At 47.9% G+C, this 26,191-nt stretch overlaps 1 protein-coding gene across 3 annotated transcripts; it reads left to right on the forward strand.

Annotated features, from left to right (window-relative positions):
* The first annotated feature begins 607 nt into the window (after positions 1 to 607).
* Positions 608 to 24,800, forward strand: DCST1 (DC-STAMP domain containing 1). 3 transcript variants are annotated; one of them, XM_053370159.1, is made up of 16 exons: positions 608 to 880; positions 1,306 to 1,431; positions 3,830 to 3,904; positions 4,995 to 5,123; positions 6,052 to 6,191; positions 7,418 to 7,595; positions 9,500 to 9,643; positions 10,753 to 10,874; positions 11,824 to 11,981; positions 13,320 to 13,419; positions 13,739 to 13,834; positions 18,054 to 18,180; positions 20,053 to 20,169; positions 21,016 to 21,158; positions 21,850 to 21,963; positions 24,493 to 24,800. In XM_053370159.1, exons 1-16 carry the CDS (start codon positions 802 to 804, stop codon positions 24,736 to 24,738), a joined length of 2,094 nt encoding a protein of 697 aa, XP_053226134.1. In that variant the 5' UTR covers positions 608 to 801; the 3' UTR covers positions 24,739 to 24,800. The 3 variants fall into 3 exon arrangements, with proteins under 3 accessions (XP_053226134.1, XP_053226136.1, XP_053226137.1); XM_053370161.1 differs by lacking the exon at positions 21,016 to 21,158; XM_053370162.1 differs by lacking the exons at positions 608 to 880; positions 1,306 to 1,431; positions 3,830 to 3,904 and adding an exon at positions 4,509 to 4,677 and having other exon boundaries at positions 7,420 to 7,595.
* The last annotated feature ends 1,391 nt before the right edge of the window (positions 24,801 to 26,191 follow it).

A 26,191-nucleotide genomic window follows, 5' to 3' on the forward strand; every position in this document is an offset into this window, starting at 1 on the left:
AAGGCCCTCGGCGCTGGACCTCAGTGTCCGGGCTGGACAATGGGGGTGGAGACGCTCCTTCAGGTATACTGGGCCGAGGCTGTTTAGAGCTTGAAAGGTCAGCACCAACACTTTGAATTGTGCTCGGAAACGTACTGGGAACCAATGTAGGTCTTTTAAGGACCGGTGTAATATGGTCTTGGCGGCCGCTCCCAGTCACCAGTCTGGCTGCCGCATTAACCCAGTTTAATTAATTCAAATCAATTCTACTCTTGCAACTTAACCAACATTGCTTCTATTCATCCAATGATCTCAATAGATCACCCAGTAGAGCTGAAATTCTGAGAGAGAAGGCGGTGCATTTTTCCTGTCCCTTGTAAACACACTTTGCACGGCAACGTAGAACCCAGATTGTGATGACACAATTCTCACGGAAGGGGCCAGGCTGTGTTTGGAGATGTTCCGCTTCAGGTTACTTGTTGGTGTGTGTTGAGGGAGGGGTTTTCCCTTCAATGGAATGCTCATCTGCACAAATAGGATAAAAGAATCCCTGCACTTAGAAATCTAGCCTGTCAGGAAGAAGGCTAGGCTAGTGGGACTTTCTGCAGCTACGGCTGTTCCCCAACTGCTGATAGATGACAGTGGAGGGAGATACCTGTTGAAGTTAATTACTGTGCACAAGGTTCTTGCATATAATTAACAAGCAACAACAACACCCTAACCATTCCAGTTTTCCTCGCCGGTGAATCCGTGCTTTGGAGGTCTTGGTTTTTTTAAGAAATACAACATCCTGCTCCTTTTTTGCGTCAGGATACAGGTGCTATGGGGCACTCAGACGGCAAAGGAAAGTACCAAAGAGTGAAGAAGCAGAAGGGCCGGAGGCAAAAGCCCCCCAACACCAGTGAGTCTCCCCCTTTGAGCCCTTGCCCTCCACTCAAGCCTTGGATGAGAGGTGGGGTATCCATACCCAAAACATTGTCCTCCAAGCCTCCCTGTCCGGCCCTTAGTGACTCTCCCCTGGCCACACTCCCTCTCACCCAGGAGGACATGCCCTTCACTGGGTCTGACAGTGGAGGAAGAACATAGGAACCAGGGCTAGTAGCCGTTGGCAGACTTCTCCTCCATTAATTTGTCTGATCCTCTTTTAAACCTGTCTAAATTGGTCGCCATCCCTGCCTCCTGCGGAAGTGAGGTCCATAGTTTAACTCTGTGCTGTGTGAAGAAGTATTTTCTGTTATCTGTCCCGAATCTTCCAACACTCAGCTTCGTTGTACGTTCTATCCACTCTCTCCGCGCCAAGCGTAGTTTTATAAACTTCTCTTGCAGCTCTGAAACGCGCTCTCAGCTTCCTCCTGCCTCGCTTCTGCATCACGTTCCTTTGGAGCCAGCCGGACGAATTCTGGGCTGCCAAGTTTTTCCTGGGGGCTGGAATTGGGAGCTTGTATGCTCTGGGTGAGTCCACTTTGATCCAGTAAGGGCTGGAAACGTGAATGCAGATGGAGGTAGAAATATATATATGCATTTTGAATTGGTCTTGGCCAACGTCAGGTCCCAAACTATCAGGGTCCCATGAAACTGGAGGAGCTCACAGCATTTTGGAAGCAGGTAGGTAGTCCATAAGAGGCAAATGTTGCATTCTAGAGAAGCAAAGACGGGCAATAACTCAGAGCACCTGCTTTGCTTGCAGAAGGTCCCATGTTCAATCTCTGACATCATCTGAGACCTGTGGGTATAGGGCAGTACAGTATATATATTCAGTAAATAATAATAATCTCCAGATAGGGCTGAGGAAGACTCCCTGTTTGAAACCCACACAAGGCAGACAGTATTTAGCTACATGGACCTAACTCAGTACATTGGTACCTCTGGTTACATACGCTTCAGGTTACAGACTCCGCTAACCCAGAAATAGTGCTTCAGGTTAAGAACTTTGCTTCAGGATAAGAACAGAAATTTTGCTCCGGCGGCGCGGCGGCAGCAGGAGGCCCCATTAGCTAAGGTGGTGCTTCAGGTTAAGAACAGTTTCAGGTTAAGAACGGACCTCCAGAACGAATTAAGTACTTAACCCGAGGTACCACTGTATATTGTAGCTTTATATGTTCCCATTTAAGTCACCCCTTTATCCAGAACCATGAGGACTGGTATCTTTATAATAAAGGCCAGAGGCAGGCATCCTAAGGCCCGTGGGCCAGATGCGGCCCAATCGCCTTCTCAATCTGGACGGTCCAGGAATCAGTGTGTTTTTACATGAGTAGAATGTGTCCTTTTATTTAAAATGCATCTCTGGGTTATTTGTGGGGCATAGGAATTCGTTCATTATTTTTTTCCTTCCAAAATATAGTCCGGCCCACCACATGGTCTGAGGGACGGTGGACCGGCCCACGGCTGAAAAAGGTTGCTGACCCCTGATCAAGGCCATAGCTCAGAGGTAGAGCACTTGTCTAAAACCCTGCTTGGCACAGACAGGACTGATCTAGATAGAACAGTTGGTCTGACTTGGTATAGGGCAGCTCCGGTGCTCCTTTTAAAAATCACCTCCTTTATTCAAAAAACCATGAGGACTAGACTCTTGATTTTTAGACGCACAGTACCACAATAGCAGAGCATGAAGTGTCGACAGTCCTAAGGTAGTTGGACCAGTGCTCTGACTTGGTATGAGGAAGATGCCTGTCTCCTATCAGACAAGCGTATTCTGAGGCTAGGAGTTTATAGGGCCTGGGGGACTGGGACTGACCCTTGCAGGTTGTCAGCTGTGGGGATACTCAGCTCAACAACTTTGGGCAAAACTGGATTTTAACTTTTTGAAATATGGCAAGTGCCATGGCTGTTGGAAGCGGTCTCATAATGCTTTTGTCAGGGAACTGCCATCGGAGCTAGAGGCGGAGGGAAGGCTCCAGAGTGATGCTGGAGAGGGTCCCAGCAGGGAGAGAGGCAGCCCATCTGCTGGGGAAGGAAATCAGCGTAACACCAGTGGAGAAGGGGGGCAGATGGGGGAATCGGAGAGGAGGCTCCAGGACTCCTCGCCGGAGACTAGCGGAGAGAGTACGGGTACTCCGCTGCCCACACCCAGAAGACTTCCGTGCAGGGAGAGTAGGAGGAGACTTGGCATCAAACAGCTTTTATGCTGGAAAAGGTTCAAGAAACGCCCACTGACGGATTCTGCCAGCGACTGAGACAGTCACGATGCTGGAGGCTGTTCAGCCAGAAAGGGTTAACCGGGTAACCTAGCCAGGAGTGGCGGCAACTTACGCACGAGCAATCCCTAAACCCATTACAGCTTTAAATGCATGGTGTGAATGTGGCCAATGGTGGAGGATGGTAGGACCAAAGTAAAGATGGTTTCCAAGCGGGGAGGGTCAGAAAAGATGATGCACCATTCATTCAAGGGATAGAAGCAAGAGTAGGGCTGCAATATATTTCCCCAGACACATAGGGGAATTGGGCTGTCAAAATGGTGTCCGGGCAGATTTTTGCTGAATCGGCAAAATGTCTGGGGAAACCCGGCTGTATGTCAAGTAGGGCGATGTTTTTTATTATTATTACAGTGGTACCTCAGGTTAAGAACTTAATTCGTTCTGGAGGTCTGTTCTTAACCTGAAACTGTTCTTAATCTGAGGTACCACTTTAGCTAATGGGGCCTCCCACTGCTGCTGCCCTATTTCTGTTCTCAACCTGAAACAAAGTTCTTAACCTGAGGTACTATTTCTAGGTTAGCAGAGTCTGTAACCTGAAGCGTCTGTAACCCAAGGCACCACTGTATTTCAAAAATGCTTTAAAAAAATAAATAAAAAAATTAGGATTTTCACTTTGGGGAACCCTAAGCAAGAGAGGCCCCTGTCTTGATTTCCAGGCCTTTCCAGAATGCTGATTCTCCCCATGACCATCTCCGAAGAGCACAAGATCGAACTGATGTGTGGCATGGCTGGTGAGGAGGGACGGCGGAGGCTCTGGGGAGAAAGAGGAGGTGCCACGGCGACGGAAGGATTTGTAAAGGGTTTGGGCAACGAAGGGCCCGCCATCTTGGGAGACGTGTTAGCAGCAGGGCCCAGTTCCCTTTAGCTTTCTGCAAATACCCCTGTAACCCAAAACCTCCGTGCAAACAACCAAAACCATGAATGGTCTTACACTGGAAGAGGCTTATCTAGTGCCAGGAAGTTGTGGCAATCAGTGGGCATATTTGGAGATTTTAGAAATTTCCGTGGGGACCATGGCATGGCACAAAAGGGCCGCCACAGACGGGGTGTGCGGCATATATCCTGTTTACCCAGGCCTGAGGTGCATGTTTGCAAGGCCTATGCTGTCCCTGCGGTTGTAATCTTTTCCAACTGTTTTTGGTTTTGAATTTTGAGTTGTTGTACCCCTGCCCGTGGGACCTGCTGGTAAAGGGCAGGTAATAAATTCAATGATACTAATGCACAATGTTTCCCACTGGGACGTGGCATGACACAAAATGGCTGCCACAGGGGGCTTGGCATGGGTGTTGCCAGGGTTTTTGTTAGAGGAGAGGCAGCCAAAGTTCTTGAGCTTTTTTAAGGAGACCCCCCCCCCAAGTTATTGAGCCTTTGGGGGGGAAATCATGGGTAACTATATACCCCAAAAAGAGGATATTAAGTGGGACAGGCTTTGGTTGGGGGGACAGTCTTCTCCAGGGGGCATAACCTCAGTTGACTGAGTACTTTCAATGGTTTTCAAATAAATGTGAGTATCTGGGGTGTGTGTATATGTTTTCAGGGCCCACTGTTCCCGTTATTGTAATCTGCTTTTACTTTTAGTTTTTTAATTGCTGTACCTCCCCTGGGATCTGCTGGTAAAGGGCAGGTGATAAATTTAAGATAAATAAATGAACATGCCATGGGGGGTGTTGAAATTCCAAAAGTGGTTTAAACAACCCATCTTTCTTCAGAAGTGCAATGTGTATGCAATTAAAATGAGCTAGTTCCTCCCCAGCGCTGATAAGAGCATGGGGCGGCCCCACAGCATAAAAACTGACCGTCTCCCCCATCTCCCTCCCCTAGGTGTGGCTGCCCTGGGCTGGGGCACGTCCCCACACTTCCGCTGTGCCAGCCTCTTGGTGGTACCCAAATTCCTGGGGAAAGAAGGACGGATTTACATCCTCACCTATGTCTTGGCAAGGGTCTTCGATGGTACAATAAATACTCATATCTATGACTGCGTGAGAGAAATGTGTAAAATTAAGCTTGATATATGGAGAAAGTCAATGGAGAATTTTTTTCCTCCTTCTCTCGTAACACTATAAAACTCAGGGATATCCAATGGTACGCAGTGTGTACAGTACAGTGGTACCTCGGTTTACGAATTTAATCCGTGCCGGAAGTCCGTTCTTAAACCGAAACCGTTCTTAAACCGAGGCGCGCTTTCCCTAATGAGGCCTCCTGCCGCCAGTGCCCTTCCACCATTCGGCTTCCATTCTTAGACTGAGGTAAAGTTTGCAAACCGGGACACCACTTCCAGTTTAGCGGAGTTCATAAACCGAATCATTCGTAAACAAGACTGTTCTTAAACCAAGGTGCCACTGTATATTTTATGGAAAGTACTCCCACAACAGGCAGTGACAGGTATTAACTTTAAAAGAAACTCTTAATCTTAGGTTAGTGGGTTTCAAGCCCCATATTCCTGCATTGCAGGGGGTTGGGCTAGATTGATTGTTGTTTTCAATGCATCTTGTACTGAATATGTTTTAATACGCCTCTATCCAGCATGATAATGTGTGTGCACTTGCGTGTATATAATACAACTTACTATATAATAAGATTGTAAGGATGTTGTCATGCTGCAGTTTGTGTGGCTGCTGATAGTATGCAAAAAAAGAGAACGTATGGGGTGAATGTGACCAATAAAGATTATTAACGGGGGCATCCCTAGTTTTTCTTTCTGGCTGAACAAGAGGGCTACCCACAGACGCTGTGATAAGCAGTCTAACTTATGGTGCCAACTATGCTGCCAGTGCCAAGAAAGCCACAGCAGAGGCCTCTGCCCCATTCCCGGATAGTTTGGCACAAAGGGTGCCACTCTTCTTTCTTGCATGATGTTTGTGTCCCTCCTCCCCACCAGGTCCGGTGGCAAATACCCGTCACAACCTGGGCGAAGTGGTGCGTTCCATCAGCTGCACAGTGGAGATGCAGATCGACAATGCCAAGCGTGCCTGGAAGATTTCGCTGTCCCCTCTACGCAAGATTCTTAAGGACATGGTGGTGAGAAGCAGTTTACTAGCTCGCCAAGTGGGGTGGGGGTTGGCAGTACTGCTAGTGCCCCCTGAAGGTCCCTGGACATTCATCATGGGAGCTTCTGGCAGGGAGAAACCCTGGTGTGATTGATTAATAATATGTTATTATCTATTAAATTTGTATACTGTCCTTCATCCGAAGATCTCAGGGCGGTTCACAGTACAGTGGTACCTTGGGTTACATACGCTTCAGTTTTCATACGCTTTAGGTTACACACTCCGCTAACCTAGAAATAGTGCTTCAGGTTAAGAACTTTGCTTCAGGTTAAGAACAGAAATCGTGCTCCAGTGGCACGGCAGCAGCTGGAGGCCCCATTAGCTAAAGTGGTGCTTCAGGTTAAGAACAGTTTCAGGTTAAGTACGGACCTCTGGAACGAATTAAGTACTTAACCCGAGGTACCACTGTATAAAAATGCAAGTTAAAAATGCAAAACTCGCCATATAAACAAGAACAGAACAAAACTATAGCCCCCGCCTCCGCAAATACATTTAAAAGGAAATAGGTTAGTCAGCCAAAGGCCTGGTTGTAGAGGAAGCTTTTCAGCTGGCGAAATAGAATGAAGGCGCCAGACGAACATCCCTCGGGGACAGGAATTCCACAAACAGGGAGCCACTGCGGAGAAGGCCCTTTTCGCGTTTCCACTCTCCAGACCTCACGTGGAAGGAGGCACACAAAGAAGGGCCTCAAAGGATGATCTCAGGGTCCGGGATAGTATGGGGAGAGGTGGTCCTTGAGGTATTGCGGTCCTGAGACGTTTAAGCTGTTTAAGGAGTCTAGGCAGAGGCTGAAGAAAGCAGCTCAACACAGAGGGGATAGTTTTCTAGGAATGGCTTGGCTTTGCAAGCTGGGGTGCTGCTGGTTCTCTTGGAGCATCTGCCTGGCCATTGGGTGTTGCTGGACTCCAATCAACTGCAGCCAGCATGACCAATGGCCAGGAATAATGGGATATGTGGTCTGGCAACACCTGGGGTGCCACAGATCCCCTCTTCCCTAGATTACATGGACCACTGGTCCCATCCATCAGGTCATGCGACGTGAGAATGGTGGAATGGGAGCCCTGGAATTTGCCCATCATGGTAGTTGTCCCTGATGCTTGGGAAAAATATAAACGAAGCGATCTTTTCCATGGGCTGCCATCTCTAGTCCACCCCCCTCTGCCCCCATCCCTCTCCCACCCCGGTTTTCTGCACCAGAGGAGCGGCAAGACCCTGAGGTCCGAAACCAGGGACGTCTCACGTTCCTTCTCAGAGTTGAACGAGCAGGTGGCCAGCGAGGCAGGCCTTGGGGTTCGCTCGGTGAGGTCGGCGGTGCACAAAGCCAACCCTTCCACACAGGAGATCTACGAGGCCAAGACCCGGATGCGCTGCACCCGTAAGCATATGGGAAAGGGACATGTGGGATTGTGAGCACGGATTATTCGAAGGGTGGGCATGAGGATCAAATATCTGGTCAGCATCACTTTTGCTTCTGTTCACCATCCATCAGTTCTGTCCCATTTCCACCTTTCTCAGAGCTTTATTTTATTTTTTTAATGCATTTAAACCCACATTTGACTCTGCATTCAAACATGCATTTGGTATCACATTCACACCATCCATTTAAATCACTCGTAATCCACTTCAACAGTCATATCTTTCCCCAAATGTCTCCAGCGGTTCTCAACCTGTGGGTCCCCAGATGTTGTTGGACTACAACTCCCATCATCCCTGAGCTCTGGCCTTGCCACCTAGGAATGATGGGAGTTGTAGTCCAACAACATCTGGGGACCCACAGGTTGAGAACTGCTGCAAGCCGCCTTTGTTCATTCATTTCAATGGGGCTACTGTAAGTAAAACTTAGTTGATGTCACCCAGAAAATATAAAAATACAGAGCATTAAAAAGTTGACAACATCAAATAAAAAATGGAAGTGGACACCAAGGAAGTTATTCCTGATAAATTCTAATCTTTTCTCTATATTTTGAAGAGGGTGTATTATAGTTGGTACATCCACCCATGAGGGGTGGGATTGATTAATTGGTTGATTGATTACATTGTACCCAAGGAGCTCAAGGTGGCCTACATAGTTCTCCTCCTAGTCATTTTACCCTGTGAGATAGGTTCAGCTGAGAGTGAAATTACTCAGATTACCGATCAGCAGATATGTCCATCTCTGACTTTTGTTCTGCTAAATAGGACTCTCCTTCCTTGGAGGTTTTTAAGCAGAGGTTGCATGGACATCTGTCATGGGTGCTTTAGCTGAGACTCCTGCATTGCAGGGGGTTGGAATAAATGACCCTCGGGGTCTCTTCCAGCTCTGCAATTTCTATGATTCTAAGCATGTTCTTGAACAGAAATCTAGATTTTAACCATCAGGAGCTGTTGAGTCTTTTACTCTCGCCTACTTGTGAACTGGAAGATGCTGCAGAACATAAATATTGAACAGTGGTATCGAAAAGTTTGGCATTGTGCAAAAATTTAGGGCAACCAGGGGGCAAAGGATAAAGGCCCCATCTGAGAAAATATGGAAAGCATTTATTGACTGCACAGCAGAGCTTTCCAAACTGTGTTGAGATGCGTCTGTGTGCGGCTGCAGTGTGCAGACACTCCCCACGCTCTTCCTAGGCCTGGAAAGGGGTTAGTTTAACCTCTGGTTTGCTAGTAAAACTGAATTACTCATGTTGCAAAATGATGCATGTCTAAAAAGTGTGTCACCAACATGAAAAGTTTTGAAAGCTCTGCTGTACAGGATAGCTCAGTCAGTAGAGCGTGTGACTATTAATCTCAGGGTTCAAGCCCCACATTCGACAAAAGATTCCTGCATTTCAGGGGGTTGGACCAGATGTCCCTCTGCATCCCTTCAAAATCTATGTTTCTACTCTTCAAACTTTTCAGTCCAGTTCCCACTTTTAACCCAAACATTCATTTGTGGATTTCTGAACCTTTCACCAAATATTTGCACGGCAGCAGTGCTCCTGTCACAACCCACCTCGGACCAGGCCATGACCCACAAGGGGGTGCCGATTCACCAGCTGAAGACCTCCTAGACTGCAGACCTTTAAAGTCATCTCTTCCTCTCGGAACCTGTAAAGAAAAATCTAGTGAGGAAAACCCTGTTACAGAAACTTTAAAGGAGAAAGGAAGCATGAAGTGTGAATAGCTGTCTTAAGCCTGTTACGTTAATGACTTCCCCTTGGCATCTGTTTCGTTTGATTTATTTTCAGTTTGCATTTTCAAAGAAGTTTAGCAAATAAAATAGTAACAACACTGTCGACGCTTTCCTTTCCCCCCTTCTAGAAATTATAGACCAAGCCATCAAACGCTGCCAGAGCTGGTTTGCAGTTAAGCATGCATCTTGCATGCGGACAATTTCTGTGCCCTTCATCAACCACCTGCTTTGCATTCCTATGAAGTTCAGCTTCCTCTGCCACTTTGCCAAAAGTGAGTTCCAGCCAAGGACAAGAGAAGAGAAGCCGCTGTGATAATAATAATAATAATAATTTATTATTTGTACCCTGCCATCTGGCTGGGTTTCCCCAGCCACTCTGGGCTGCTTCCACAAAGACCAAAAATACACTAATATATCATACGTTAAAAACTTCCCTGAACAGGGCTGCCTTAAGATGTCTTCTGAATGTCAGGTAGTTGTTTATCTCTTTGACATCTGATGGGAGGGCATTCCACAGGGCTGGCGCCACTACCGAGAAGGCCCTCTGCCTGGTTCCCTGTAGCTTTGCTTCTCACAATGAGGGAACCGCCAGAAGGCCCTCGGCGCTGGACCTCAGCGTCCGGGCAGAACGATGAGGGTGGAGATGCTCCTTCAGGTATACTGGACCGAGGCCGTTTAGGGCTTTAAAGGCCAGCACCAACACTTTGAATTGTGCTCGGAAACGTACTGGGAGCCAATGTAGGTCTTTCAAGACTGGTGTTATGTGGTCTCGGCAGCCACCCCCAGTCACCAGTCTAGCTGCCGCATTCTGGATTAGTTGTAGTTTCCGGGTCACCTTCAAAGGTAGCCCCACATAGAGCGCATTGCAGTAGTCCAATCGGGAGATAACTAGAGCGTGCACCACTCTGGCGAGACAATCCGCGGACAGGTAGGGTCTCAGCCTCCATACCAGGTGGAGCTTGAGGTCATTGCTTGTAGGGACTGCTTGTTGTGTGGCTGACGGGCTGCTTTTAAGCCTCTTGATAACGGCTCTGCTACCTAGGCTGAACTACAGTTCCCAGGGATCTTTGGTGGGCAGGGGAAGCCACGCAGGACCTCCCTAAACCAAGGTTTGGCTTGGCACACCGTGTGAACCAGACCGGCGTGTCGGACTCAAATCCCAATCCAAACCACATGCTTTCCAGAAGAGGGTCCCTGAGGCTGGGCATCCCATCCTGTGAGTGCTCACCTGCCACCAGCAGTGGTACATCTCCCCCCTGATGCCCATCTGAAGTGGTACATCCCTGCCACATCCTTGCTGAGCACCTAACTCTCCTTCTGAAATGCAGCTTCGCTCTCCAGCTGCTTTCTTCCACCTCTTCCTCCTCCTTTTCCTCTGCAGTTATGCACACTTGGTGCCATGACAAGATTCCTGTGGAAGGGAACTTTGGCCAAACCTACGACCGGGTTAATGATTCCGTGGACAGTTTAAACCAGGACTTCACAGCCAGTTTAGCGGTCAAGGTGCGTATGGCAAGGGCGGTAGGGGTCTATATATTTATTTAAAGCACTTCTGCCCTGTTGTTCAGCTGAAAAGACCCAAGCAAGGCTTAAGGTAAAGGTAAAGGGACCCCTGACCATTAGGTCCAGTCGTGGCCGACAGGTTGCGGCGCTCATCTCACTTTATTGGCCGAGGGAGCCGGCGTACAGCATGACTAAGCCGCTTCTGGCGAACCAGAGCAGTGCACAGAAACGCCGTTTACCTTCCCACCAGAGCAGTACCTATTCATCTACTTGCACTTTGACATGCTTTCGAACTGCTAGGTTGGCAGCAGCAGGGACCGAGCAACGGGAGCTCACCCCGTCGCAGGGATTCGAACCGACGACCTTCTGATCAGCAAGTCCTAGGCTCTGTGGTTTAACCCACAGCGCCAACAAACAATTAAAAAAATAAACAAACCCCAGGCATTTAATAATAATAATAATAATAATAATAATAATAATAATACACCACCCATCTGGCTAGGTTGCCCCAGCCACTCTGGGAAGCTCCTAACAAAATATCCAACAGACAATAAAATGACAAAGGTTAAAGATTTCCCTATACAGGGCTGCCTTCAGCTGTCTTCTGAATGTCATATAATACTTTATATCCTTGACATCTGACGGGAGGGCGTTCTACAGGGAGGGCACCACTACCGAGAAAGCCCTCTGCTGGTTCCCTGTAACTTGGCTTCTCGCAGGGAGGGAACCGCCAGAAGGCTCTCGGCACTGGACCTCAGTGTCCGGGTAGAACGGTGGGGGCGGAGACGCTCCTTCGGGTACACTGGGCTGGGGCTGTTTAGGGCTTTAAAGGTCAGCACCAACACTTTGAATTGTGCTCAGAAATGTACCGGCAACCAGTGTAGATCTTTTGGGACCAGTGTTTAGGACATTCCTTTCCTTTCTTCTCCCCCACCCTCCCTCCATCCAGGAAGAACACCAGACCATGCTGGTCGGTGCCAACCTCTCCCACAGACACCTGGTGGATGAAGTCAACGAAGAGGTGGCCAGGCAGGGCGAGCGCCTGAGCACCTCCATGTCTGTGCTTCGGGTCCTCCTCTCCTGCATGTTCATCATCGTCTTTGCCTCGTGAGTTGGGCTGGGGGCGCGGCGGCTCCTGGGTGGGGCCAGGGAACCTATTTGGGTTGTGCCTGAGGCAAGCCTGAGGCCCTAGATTTGAGCACCCTTCGGCACGTTGGCAACCTTCATGGATTTTGTTGGACTACATTCCCAGCATGTCTGACCATCGGCCATGCTGGCTGGAGCTGATGGGGGCCGGAGTCCCTGTAAACATCTTGAGGGCTGCAGGGAGGGCCTTCACCCCTGTTGTAGAAGCAGGAGCCAATAATTACAGAAACTATGCCTCTGCCCTGCCTACCGACCTTCCTAAGTCTCTGGGCGAGTGTTTGACACCTGGCTTTTCACTGACTGCAGCATGAAAACGTGTTCTGTCGTTATTCCGTGCGTGAAAATAAAAGAAGCCAAGGGAGGGGAATCTGTGGCCCTCTGGGTTTTGCTGGTCTATAGTTCTCATCATCCCTGATGGGAGTTCTAGTACCAACAAACACTGGAGGGCTGCAGGCGCCCCATCCCTGCTTCACCCCTCTGCAAGAGCATTTAACGTGATCCCTGATTGGTTGGGATGTGTGCCCAAGACAGGGGTGGAGAACCTGTGGCCCTCCAGAAGCTGTTTGATTAGAATCATCCTCCCCTGCCCATTGGCCATGCTGGCAGGGAGGACTGATGGGAGTTGGAGTCCCAACACCATCCAGAAGGTGTCAAGTTCCCCTCTGTGGAGCCAGTGTGGTGTAGTGGTTAAGAGCGGTAGTCTCGTAATCTGGGGAACCGGGTTCACTTCCCCGCTCCTCCACATGCAGCTGCTGGGTGACCTTGGGCCAGTCAAACCTCCCTGAAGTCTCTCAGCCCCACTCACCTCACAGAGTGTTTGTTGTGGGGGAGGAAGGGAAAAAGAGAATGTTAGCCGCTTTGAGACTCCTTAGGGTAGTGATAAAGCGGGATATCAAATCCAAACTCTTCTTCTTCTCTTCTGATCTTGTGCAAGAGGAATGATTGTGGTGTTCCACATCGGCTGTGGGACTATAATAAGCAGGTGTGCAGTGGGGATGGATTTTGAATTTCTACTGGTGGTGGATTGGACACCAGAGCTGACAACCACCAGCAGCCCTGACCCAGAGCTTTGCAGCCTTCGGCAGCTGTGATCTGAATGTTGAGGACTAGTTGCATGCTGTGTCATTGGTTGCTGTTTTTTAGCAAAAAGGCTGCATCCCAGGCCTTGGCAGGAGCTTTTGCAGTGGACTGTCATGGGTTGGGAGTGGAGTTCGGTGGGTTAGGCAGACAAGGTTGGAGTGTCTCCCCACCTCTCGCCACATTCTTTTCCAGCCCCATCTCCATCCTCTTTTCCCTCAGGGCGTTCTCCTACACAAACAGCTACACGCAGGACATTCGCTTCGACAATCTTTACATATCCCGCTACTTCCGGCAGATAGACGCCCGACGTCGAAAGCAGGTAGGAGCGGCCGGAGTTTGCGGCTTGGCTAGATGGCCAGGTGGTGACGGTTAGCAGTCACAGCCAGAGGGGGTTGTGGTTGCAGGTGGCAGAGGTCAAAGGGCATTCGGGGGAAGGAAGCAGAGCCCCTGTGGGGTTCTCAGACCCATGAAGGATTCGTCCCTCAGCAAACTTTTAGTCACATGAGCTGAAGTGGAACCTCCACATCCAGAGACAGTCTACCTCTGGATGTAATGTGCTGGGTGATGGCAACAGGCAACAGGGTGATGACAACTCTTCCCCACTCCTACTGCCTCCTCCTGCCCTGCAAACCTTGCAGAAGAAGCGGACACTTCTGCCCTTGCGGCGTGCCGAGCAAAGCAGTCTCATCGACCCTCTCCGCCTCGCTTTCCAGCCGCCCGAGACCAAAAATATGGTAAGTGGATGGGCTTTGGGGGCAGAGACCTATGGAGATGGGGGTGGTGGGAGTTAGAGGGAGGCATTGAGGCAGGATACCGAAGAATTGGGATCCTGGTATGCTTTAATAATTGTGAGCTGTGTATCCAGTGCCAGCCTTACTCTTTTTTTTTTTTGAAAATAATATTTATTACTTTTCCGACAATTTAAACACTACACAAAAAAACAATACAATACAATACAAAAACACTACATAACACCAACACATTAAACTAACGAAACAAAACAAAAACAGTTTAAAACACATCAAACAATTTCAGTATCTTATCTTTCATTCACGTATTTCAACGACCTCCTCACACCTCCCTTTTTGTATTCCACTTCTGTTAATTGTTTCAGCAATTCCTTTCCATCTTCCTCTGTTTTCTGTCCTATAATTATCTTAACACATTCTAACCTTATTTTTCCCTTTAATATTCTATTAATCTATTTATACTTAATTCCTTATAACATTTCTACTAAAGCCATGTAACTTCATTCCAACATTCTTCTAACATTCATTAATTTTACAATATTTCAGTAAATAATCTTTAAACTTTTTCCAGTCTTCTTCCATCAACTTCATCTGCCATTCTTCCCGGGTCCCACCTAAAGATAATTTTCTTCCTTCTCACCAGGGCAACAATATCTCCGTAGTTAGTCCTAAGATCCAAAAGATATTTCGGGACGTCTTTGAAAATTTCCACTCTTGACTGCTGTACTTCTAGGTTCTTCTGGTAGTGCCAACCCAAGATTCTATCTCTCTCTTCTTTAGTTCAAAGGGTGATCAAACAGTCTCTTGTTCTATTCTTTTCTTTTCCCCCTCCTCTTCCAAGTCTGAAGGCCCTCACAAGTCTAAGCTCCTCTTGACCCAAGTCCAAGTCCCAAAAGTCAGCAAATTCCTGTGTGAGAAATTCTGTCAAACTTTCCTTCTCCAGTTCAGGTAGGGCTCCAATCCTCAGATTCGTCTGTTTTTCTTTAAGTTCAATCATAGCAAGCGTCAACTTATGTTCATCAAGTTGCCTCTGTAGGGCTGGAACTCTCTCTCTCTCCAGTTGTGTTACTTTACTTTCAGCAGCAACGGCTTTCTCCCTGGCTTCCTCCACAGTTTGCCGTATCAAAGTAGATTCCTGTATCAATTTCTGGATGGTTTCTGTATTGGTATTCACCTTTTGTCCCAGATTATTTATACTTTCTGTATTTAAATCTATTTTAGTAGTTGCAACATCCACCTTCTTATTAAGCTGTTCCAGTGAATCATTTATCTTAACTAATGCAGCCTCTAAGGCCTCTTCAGTCGACATTCCTCTTGGTTTTGAATATACTGGTACAGAGGCAGCAGAAGAAGAAGCAGGGAGGCCTGATGTTGAGCCTCTCCTGGATTGCTGCCAAGTCCTCCCAGACCTTAATGCTTTTTCCGCAGTTGACTGGTCTGTTTTTTCCTTTCCATTTGCCATAGCACATAAAAGATTCAAGGTCAGTCCCAGAGTTTCACAGTTTTTTATCTTGCAGCTGGAAATTCCCCTAGCCCAGCTCTTGTGGAGCAACCAGTTTCAAAGGCTTCCACTAGGGGGAAACAGTTTCTATTTATATTAGTCAATAGTATCTTCTTTTAAACGCAGTTCAAACAATCAAAGTTAGTTTCAGTTTTCAGTTACTTTTACTCCTTTTTAAAAGCAGCCGGAGACCATAGAAATAATGTATTTCTCTTATTTAGCTAACTGTCAATGAACATTCTAAACGCTGTCAATGAACATTCCAAAAGACGTCAGTCCTGCTAGCAGCCCGTTTCCAGGGTCAGAGCGGAGGTATTTTAGCTATCTTCGCTCTCTCCTACAGGCATACTCAGTCCACAACTCCCCCCCCCTCTTCTCCTGCCTCCAAGGGGGGTTTAATGTTCTTTACCGATGGAAATTTAGTCTTTTACAAAAGGCTTTCCAAGACTTCAGCTTGCAGCCTCATTGCTTCAGTCTATTTACAAAAGAGGGAAGGCGGACTTCCTGTATTGAACCTCCCCGATTTGATACCAAATTAAGCATTTAAAAATCCAATTCTCCCGCTTCAGCTCTACTCACGGGTAGTTACTTTAGAATCAAATTGTCCACAGGAAAAAGTCAGTGCTCTCCGACAACAGCTATGCGGCTTCGCTCCGTGGAAGAAGCAGACAATTCGAAGCACCGCGCCGCTCACCCCACGTCGCTCCGGGCCCCTGAAACCGGGTTTCCCCGCGAGTAGGGGAGGCGCAAAAGGTGCCTGCAGAATCCCACGTTCACAGGCTTCTCCCGCCTGTGATTTTTTGTGGGTCCGCCTTCGCCGTGGTGGCCAGACCCAAATTCCCATGGGGCAAATTCCTCCCGATCAGAGGAATTCTGCCATTACCGGAGGCACCAACCCGGAAGTCCAGTGCCAGCCTTACTCAGAGTAGGTGCATGGAAGTCAATGACATGACTCACTTAGGTCCATTAATGTCAGTGGGTCTATTCTTAGTAGGGATCGCGGGATCTATCCATTTCAATTCTCTTAGGCCACATTCGCAGCATACCTTTGAAGCACTACTATACCACTTTGAACAGTCATGGCTTCTCCCCCAAAGCATTCTGGGAGCTGTAGTTTGTCAAGGGTGCTGATAACTGCCAGAAGACCCCTGCATCCCCCCCCCCCAGCTACAGTTCTCATTCTGGGGTTGGCCCTGTGAGTTTTCCTACCCCCGCACCCCCACTGCTGTTTTCATGCCAACTTCAGCTTTATTAATAAGGCAACCAAATGATGGTTGTAGCCAAGCAGAATCATACTAACATAAAAATATTCATAGGAATTATACAAAACAAAAACGTGACCTATACAATATATCATTATGCGTTTTTGGGTACCAGACTCCCCTAAATTCCTGGATCCAGTAGATGTTAGAATTTAACCAACTCCTGAACCACTGGATCCAGCAAGGGTTAAAGTATAACCCCCGGGCAGTCTCCTGATGAGGTAATCGCCTGGGAGATGAGCCATTAAGAAAACAAAAGGAAAGTAATGGGCCATTAAGAAAGCAATTAAGATGGCTCTATGCCAGACACAGGTGAGTGGGGCTCCTCCTTCAGTTCAGAGCTCGTTAGAAGAATGAAAACCAAGGTCTGGAGTTTTAGCATAGGCTGGAATGTGATTGAGAGAAAAAAGGTTTCAGTTTGGTAAAGGCGGCAAGCTAGAGAGAGGGTCAGAGCCATGTCTGATGTCTGTTGAAATCCAGGGCTGCAGCTATGGGGGAAACAAGACCCTCTTGGCACCAGGTTGTATATACGTGTAAATAAACCATATACCATAGAGATGCCACAGTCTGCACTGCACCTCCTTTCTAAAGAGAAACACAGTTGATGCATAAGTTGTGCCCGAAACCCCTCGAATCTTGCACTGCCCAGAGATGTACAATATAAAGCAGGCATAAAAACCCAGAATCTTAAATCTCGAGGAAGACCACATGACCTTGTCCAAGTTCAGCAGCTTTCCCTGTGAGCTCTATATGTCCAGTGGTGCCCTCTTTCTTTGGAGAGGCAGCGGTGGAATAGTGGTTAGAGTGCCGGGCTAAGACCAGGGTTCAAATCCCCCACTCTGCCATGAATCTCACTGGGTGTGACCTTCAGCCAGTCACTGCGTCTCACGGGGTGGTTTTGCGGATAAAATGGGGAGGAAGAGAAATGGGGAGGAAGGCAAAAACGTTCCTTTTTAATCAGGCCTTTGTTTGATCTTATTGATGCCCAACACCCTTTTAGAATGTGACTCTTTTTTGGGGGGGTAATTAGGTTACTGCTTTTGGTTTGATTTTATATGTTGTGGTCTTGTTGTGAACCGCCCTGAGACCTCCAGGTATAGGGCGGTGTATAAGTTGAATAAATAATAATAATAATAATAAATGTGAACCTCACTTTGAGCTCCTGGGGTGGGGGGAAAAGGTGGAATATAAATGTAAACAAGTAAATAGATTTAGCTGTTATTAATGGTTGCCCAAGTTGGACAACAAGTTATTTAACCTGACTCCTGTTGCTGGGGGTAGCCTCCTCCTCTCGTGATTTCTCTGAACGTTTTTCGCGTAGGTGTTTTATGCTGTTTACTGTAAAACACGGGCGATGTCCTCTATCTGGGGGCTGATCAGCCCCATGTGTGTCACTGACCCACACTTATTCCTCCCGCGCACACACCCTGCTTCTTTCCAGATGTCAGAATTACTGGGCTGTTTGCCAGCATCGCTCTTCGTGATCATTGCCTGCGTCCTTGACTTCCTGCTGTATACCATATTCAGCACCATCAAACACCACTCCTTTGTGGAGTATTCTTTCCGCAGTAAGTTATATGACCCTGGAAGGGAGGTTCCCCCTTTCCCCTCCTCTCCAGCCCTGCCTTAAACATCAGCTGGATATTTAGAAAACATCAAACGGGCAAAAATTTATTAATTTCCTTTATTTTAGTACAAGGGTGGGAGAACCGTTCTTGTGCTACAAGGCAAACCTGCGGTGACCCGAGAACGGGAATTCTCTGCTGCCGCCGCCTCTGTACTGAACCATAAAATAAAATGGCATTGGTTACGTTTCATCCCACCTCTTATCTCAGTTATCTGAAATAAAACAGCAAATTGCATAACATACACTGTTTTTATGCATATGCAATAATGAAAGAAATGAATCAAATGCGTATAACTCAGAAGAATGTATCATAGGATCATTGCAACACACAACAGGACTGATTTCCTTGCCTTACTTTGATCTGTGTTGATGGGACACTCCCTACTTTTATGCTTTAAAAGAAACTCCATTCTAGCTTTCTTGGGGGGTCTTGCTCAGCTGGTGCCCTGAGCACGTAAAGGTAAAGGGACCCCTGACCATTAGGTCCAGTCGGGGACGACTCTGGGGTTGCGGCGCTCATCTCACTTTATTGGCTGAGGGAGCCAGCGTACAGCTTCCGGGTCATGTGGCCAGCAGGACTAAGCTGCTTCTGGCGAACCAGAGCAGCGCACAGAAATGCCGTTTACCTTCCCTCCGGAGCAGTACCTATTTATCCACTTGCACTTTGACGTGCTTTCGAACTGCTAGATGGGCAGGAGCAGGGACCGAGCAACGGGAGCTCACCCCGTTGCGGGGATTCGAACCGCCAACCTTCTGATCAGCAAGCCCTAGGCTCTGTGGTTTAACCCACACCGCCACCCATGTCCCTTGCCCTGAGCACATGCCTGTATGGCAATCCAGCACCACTCCCAGGCACCAGCAAGATGGCGCATAGTCATTTTAAGAGCAGGAAGTTTTTATGAGCGCAGTGTTTGTTGTTGGAAAAGCGGAATACAAATCAACATTGCAATGTGCTCTACGTGGGTCTGCTGTCAAAGACGAGTTGGAAACTTCAGTTGGTCCAGAAGACAGCAACCAGATTCCTGGCTGGGGTTCCATTTAGATCTCGTATAACCCCTGCACCAGTTGCCAGTTTGTTTCTGGGTCCAGTTCAAGGCAGTGGCATAGCATGGGGGCGGCAGCACAGGACACAAAATTCTTAGGGTCACAAAATGTCAGCACCTGGTGCTACCTCCATACAGCTGCATGCTTCTGTCACTGGGCTCTGTTGAAAATGGCTTCTCCGTGTGAAGCAGGAAGTGCCTCTCCAGACAGCAAAACAACTTCTTCTTTTTCCCTGTGGCTGCAATCTCCTGGGTGACACGGATGCCATTGGGCAGTTGAATGCGCATGTGTACTCCATCTGTTTCCCTCTCTCCCGCACCCTCCCCGCCTTGCCCCGGACGCTTGCTACCCACGCTATGCCACTGGTTCAATGTGTTTATATTGGTGTTCATAGCCCGATATGGCTCACGCCCCAAATACCTTGAAAGACTGCCTTCTTCCCTTGGGTGCTGTGATAGACAGAGGGGCCCCTCTTGGTCGTTCCTCCGCCCGCAGAGCCCTGGGGTGGTGGTGGGCTGCAAGAGGGCTTGCTCTCTGGTGGTCCCCAAAACTCTCTCCATACAGGCACATGTCTCGCGCCTTCATTATGCGGCTTCTGGCAAATGTTGAGGACACCCCTTTTCACCCCGGCGTTTGACACTTACTATTTTTGTGGTCGCAGGTTGTTTTAACTTTCTTTTTTTTAAACATAGTGTTTGAATGGGATGGCTGGGGTAAAGAGTGGGTGATAGCTAACAAGCTAAATCCCTTCTCCTGCCCCTCTCCGAAGGCAGCCACCACTTGGAGGTCATAGTCGGAGGGAACACCATGATGGCCCGTCTCCTGCGCAGCACCATCGGGGCCCTGAACACCTCCTCGGAGATGGTGATGGAGGCAAACAACCTGCGTAAGTTGGGGAGGAGTCCAGGCAAGGGCGTCGTGCAGAGGATGGAGACCGTAAGATTGGAGGTGGGGGTATTTTCTGTGCAGTCTTCCTGGAAGTGGGGAGGGATAAGGCCCCACGGTCCAGGGGTTAGCCTCCAGAGCAGCTGCCTATGAAGCACTTGCATATGGGTTTAAATATCTAGCGGCAGGTGGGCCATGAGAGCAGGGCCGGATATAGGTTTGATGAGGCCCTAAGCTACTGAAGGTAATGGGGCCCTTTCTATGTCCGGCTGTCCTTTGTCAACAACAAATAGTGGCTGTTTTTTGTGTTGAATATATGCTATATGGCAATTTATGGACCTAATAGGTATCTAAAGCCATTTGCACATGTTGCCGTGCAACCAGTCCATGCAGAATGTAGGCACCCTATATATAGAAATGAGCAAACCAGTGATATTTTAGGGAGCAGGCTAGCAGGCGGGGCCCATGACTTACATCACAGGAGCCTACACAGCACAAAACACAGTTGCTGTATGCAGGTTTTATTTTATTTGTTTTTTCTCTTATATTTTGGAAATGTACAGTACATCCAGTTTTTTTCCCTTTAATTTTTTTGGGGGCCCCCAAGAGAGTAGGGCCCTAACCTATAGCTTGTTTAGCTTATATGTAAATCCAGCGCTGCCTGAGAGGCCTGTCCACTTTGGCCCTTGGCCCTGCCCAGCGGAAATTTTCCCAGAAGGCAATGCAGCCTTTGGGCTGAGAGAGGCTCCCTGCACGCCCCCACTCGGGATTGAACAAGACCATGGCTATTGTGCTCTGTCAAAGCTTGCCCCTCTGGCGCATCTCTCTCTTTCTCTCTCTTCCGCAGACTGCTTGCCGGAAGCGCATGGAATGAGCAAGGAGCAGTACGTGAGCTGCGTCACACCGCTGGGCGCCCTGATCCTGCTGTGCTTCGCGCAGGTCTACGTCTTCCGCATCCGCCGCGTCATCGCCGCCTTCTTCTTCCCCAAGGTTAGGACGCCAGGCCCCAGATTAAATGCACACACTCACCCTGCCCAACACGAGAAATGTTCTCCGTTGCACTGTGAGGGCAACCAGCAGTGCCAGATTTATGTATAAGACACAAGCTATAGCTTAGGGCCCCACACTCTTAGGGCCCCCTAAAAAAATTTAAAGGGAAAATAAAACCTGGGTGTACATTTCCAAAATATAAGATAAAAAACAAACAAAATAAAACCTACATACAGCAACAGTGTTTTGTGTTGTGTAGGCTCCTATGATGTAAGTAATGGGCCCCGCCTGCTAGTCTGCTCCCTAAAATATCACTGGTTTGTTCATTTCTATATACAGTGTTACCTTGGTTCTGAAACTTAATCCGTTCCGGAAGTCCGTTCCAAAACCAAAGCGTTCCAAAACCAAGGCACGCTTTCCCATAGAAAGTAATGCAAAATGGATTAATCCGTTCCAGACTTTTAAAAACAACCCCTAAAACAGTGACAATTTGTTGTTGACAAAGCACAGCTGGACATATAAAGGGCCCCATTACCTTCAGTAGCTTAGGGCCTCATCAAACCTAAATCCGGCCCTGGCTACCAGGGTGGGTGACATCCACTTGCAGTCAGAACGGCCGAACGGCTTAATAACAACGCTTTCTCTCCAGCCTCACGTTCTCCCTGCCACCCTCTCTTTCTCTCTCTCTTAGAGGGAGAAGAAGCGCATTCTCTTCCTCTACAACGAGATGCTCCGGCAGAGGATGGCTTTCATCATCGTGCAGCGGAAGCGCATTATCCTGCGCGTGCGGCAGCGCAAAAGACTGGTGAGTGGAAGAACACAGGCAGCTTCGCTGAATTGTAGAGTCGGGAGGGAGCCCCAGGGGTCATCTAGTCCAGCCCCCTGCACTGCAGCCATCACAGCTGAAGAATCCCAAACAGATAAGCCGTCCAACCTTTGCTTCAAAATGTCCAAGGAAGTAGAGTCCTTTCCTGGAAGTCCGTTCCACCGTTGAACGGCTCTCGCTGTCAGAAAGTTCTTCCCGACGTTTCGTCGGAATCTCCTTTCTTGCAGTACGAAGCCAATTGGTTCGGGTCCTCCCTTCCAGAGCAGCAGAAAAAAAGCTTGCTCCATCTTCCATGCGACAACCCTCTAGATATGGCTCCCATGTCACCCACCACGCTTTATAAAGACTAGGACTAGCCGCCTGAGAAACAGTTTCTATCCAAATGCGATTTTGGTTTTAAACACAGTGTAAGGTAGTCTTTTAAAAGGGATGCGGTTGGCGGTGTGGGTTAAACCACAGAACCTAGGACTTGCCAATCAGAAGGTTGGCAGTTCAAATCCCCGCGACGGGGTGAGCTCCTGTTGTTCAGTCCCTGCTCCTGCCAACCTAGCAGTTCGAAAGCACGTAAAAGTGCAAGTAGATAAATAGGTACCGCTTTAGCGGGAAGGTAAACGGCGTTTCCGTGCGCTGCTCTGGTTCGCCAGAAGCGGCTTAGTCATGCTGGCCACATGACCTGGAAGCTGTACACCGGCTCCCTCGGCCAATAAAGCGAGATGAGCGCTGCAACCCAGAGTCGGTCACGACTGGACCTAATGGTCAGGGGTCCCTTTACCTTTAAGGTAGTCTTTATGTGAGTATATTGTATTCAATTATGGGGTATCAGAGTTTCTAGGGGCTAACCAGGCTGGGATAGCAGGCTTGTGGGTTTTTGAATGTCTGATGTAGATTTTTTCAATTTCGTTGTTCTGTATGGGACAATGACAATAAAGATTATCGTATTGTATTGTACTGCAGGTTAAACATACCGAACTCCACCTGCCATTCCTCATATTATCTCATTTCTTCTTTATTTCAATGTGCTATTGAATAACATGTTTTTGATTGAATAAAAGGAAGGATTTTCCCCAAACATGCTTGCTCCCAGTGTGGATTTGCTTGTGAGCACCTGTTCTCTGCCCCCAGTGCATCTAGAGCACGAGTGTTTGGGCAGTTCTGTGCAATCCATTAAATCTCTGCCCGAAGGCAACACCCTGCCCCCGTTTCCTGCCCACTTGAGCCCCCTACCTTTCCACCTCCCCTGCTGCGCGGGGACCTCAGGGCAAGGCTTCCTGTTGGCTCAGCTGATGGGCCTCCGCCCATTCCCTCCCACTGAGTAAACCTGCAGCCTAGCCGGGCGCTTTTAAGCACCTGATGATTTAGCAGGGCAAGGGTCAGATAGTTTCATTCTAGGAGCTTGGCTGAAAAACAAGGCACATTCAGGCTCCGGGGCTATACGAAATGCTGGTTCAATTGGACCCGGGCCAATCTCTCTACCTGCAGGGGAAGGGAGGGGTGGCATTATTATTTTTTAGAGCATTTGCACCCCACTTTTCAGCCCTAGAACGGCTTACCTACAAGCAGTTGAAACAAGATTGTCCCTGCCTGCAGGCCTACAATCCAAAAAGAAGGCACACAAAGGAAAAGGCGCAGGGAGGGAAGAGGGGGAAAGGAAACTCAACATGGATTGTACCACTTCAGATTGCAGGCATGGGGTGTGTGTGTGTGGAGAGAATGCCATTTTAAATGGCTCTGGAATCCGGATCCTAAAAAGAGACTGTCAAATGCCAACTTTTTGAAACGGGTTGTTCTATTTTTATTTTGGGGAAGGTTGTCGATTTTGTTATGTAATTTAATGTTGATGTCCCCAGCACCCTCTCGACTTGGATATATTTCCAACCAGCAGTCTCCTTCCTTCCCCAGGCATTGGTTCTAAGAAATACACCCAAAAAAGTCTGTGCTGTTCTGAAACTGGTGGCTAAAATCAGGGCCGTTTTGAAAGGTTCAGTCGGCCATCTTGATTCAAAATGGCGTCCAGTTGTATCCAAACATAGAGAAGAAGAGTTTGGATTTGATATCCCGCTTTATCACTACCCGAAGGAGTCTCAACATTCTCCTTTCCCTTCCTCCCTCACAACAAACACTCTGTGAGATGAGAGGGTCTGAGAGACTTCAGAGAAGTGTGACTAGCGCAAGGTCACCCAGCAGCTGCATGTGGAGGAGCGGAGACCTGAACCTGGTTCACCAGATTACGAGTCTCTTGCTCTTAACCACTACACCAAACTGGCTCTCCTTTGATTGCAGGAACTGCTGTATGAAATCCTTAGCAAGGATATTGTTAAGAGGCATCCAGAAACATGTGGCTAACACCTTTCCCTTCAGTGGAAATTCCTACATTGCAGGGGGTTGGACTAGATGACCGTTGGGGTCCCTTCCAACTCTGCAACTCTGATTCTATGATATAACATAAGCATATAGCTCCCTTTCTTGCTGGGGCTGAGCACCTCCCTCCCTTCTCTCCTCCCGCTGCAGGAAAAGCCCTTCCTGGACAGGCTGGGCCGCTGGCTCCCGTTCCTCCAGCGGTTTCTCCGCAAGTACTGCATCCTCTGCGGCCTGCCCCAATCCAGCAACTCCAAATTGTGCCCAGACCCCGAGTGCGGAACCCTCTACTGCCGGATGTGCTGGCAGGACATGGGGCGGGTCTGCTTTGCCTGCAGCCCCGAAGATCTCCTGTCCTCTGATGACAGCAGTGAGGACCAGACGGGCTACGCAGATTGAGGCAGTCAAAATGGCACCCTCCCCGCTTTTTTGTTATTAAATGATTGGTTTGGTTGTTCATTTTCCTAATCTTGGTTTTTCTTTTTTGAAATAATTTTCATTCAATTTTACAAATATAAAATTATAACTATACAGTGGTATCTCGGGTTACAGAAGCTTCAGGTTACAGACTCCGCTAATCCAGAAATAGTGCTTCGGGTTAAGAACTTTGCTTCAGGATGAGAACAGAAATCGCACACCAGCGGTGTGGCGGCAGCAGGAGGCCCCATTAGCTAAAGTGGTGCTTCAGGTTAAGAACAGTTTCAGGTTAAGAACGGACCTCCGGAATGAATTAAGTTCTTAACCCGAGGTACCACTGTAATAGGGACGAATCTCTAGACTTCCCACAATCCCCTCCATGGTTCCTATTATTAAACCTTCTCTACTGCATCTTCTCTACTGTCCATATTTTATATAGCTCCATTACCTCCATAGTACTTGCTACGTACATTAAAAGTGTTATTGCAACCCTGCTAATGTTTTCATCTGCTTACAGCGGTCTCCAAGATAAATTGTAATTTTTTCTCATCCTGTGTTAAAGTTTGGTCTTCTTGGTTCCTGAGATTTCCTGTCAGTTTCACCATTTCGGCATAGTCCAACAGTTTAATTTGCCATTCTTCTCTGGTAGGGACTTTCTCTTCTTTCCATCTCTGGGCTAATAGCATCTGTGCGGCTGTCGTCACATACATAAAATGTCTCTTCTGCTCCCTTGGAATTTCAGCACCTACAATTTCTAATAGAAAAGCTTCTGGGTTGTTGTTGTTGTTTAATAAAAGTTAATCTGAACATTTTTTTCAACTCCTTATATATCATTTCCCAGAATGCTTTTATTACCTTACAAGACCCCCACATAGGATAAAAGGTGCCTTCTTTTTCTTTACATTTCCAGCAGATATTTGTACCTGTCTTATACATTTTTGCTAACTTACTGGGAGTCAAATACCATTGGTACATCATTTTCATATAGTTTTCTTTCAACGTACAGCACGCCGAGAATTTCAAATCAGTTTTCCATAACCTTTCCCAATCTGAAAGTTGGATGTTATGCCCTAATCTCAATTTTTCTTAACACAGGGGTGTGGGAACCTCCAGCCCGCGGGCTGAATGTGGCCCTCCAGACTACTCTGTTTGGACCTCAAGATTCTCCCCAGGCCACGCCTCTTTGCAGGCCACATGACCCGGAAAGCTGTCTGTGGACAAATGCCGGCTCCCTTGGCCTGAAAGCGAGATAAGTGCCACAACCCCATAGTCGCCTTTGACTGGACTTAACTGTCCAGGGGTCCTTTACCTATGGTTTGTAATATTTATTTAATGTATTTATATACTGCTTGCCCATTTAATGTATTTATATACAGCTTGCCCATCATAAAGCCCTCGAAGCAATTTACAAAAAGAATGAAAGAATAAAATAATC

The sequence above is a fragment of the Podarcis raffonei genome, chromosome 16 (assembly GCF_027172205.1).
Source record: "Podarcis raffonei isolate rPodRaf1 chromosome 16, rPodRaf1.pri, whole genome shotgun sequence".
NCBI lineage: Eukaryota > Metazoa > Chordata > Lepidosauria > Squamata > Lacertidae > Podarcis > Podarcis raffonei.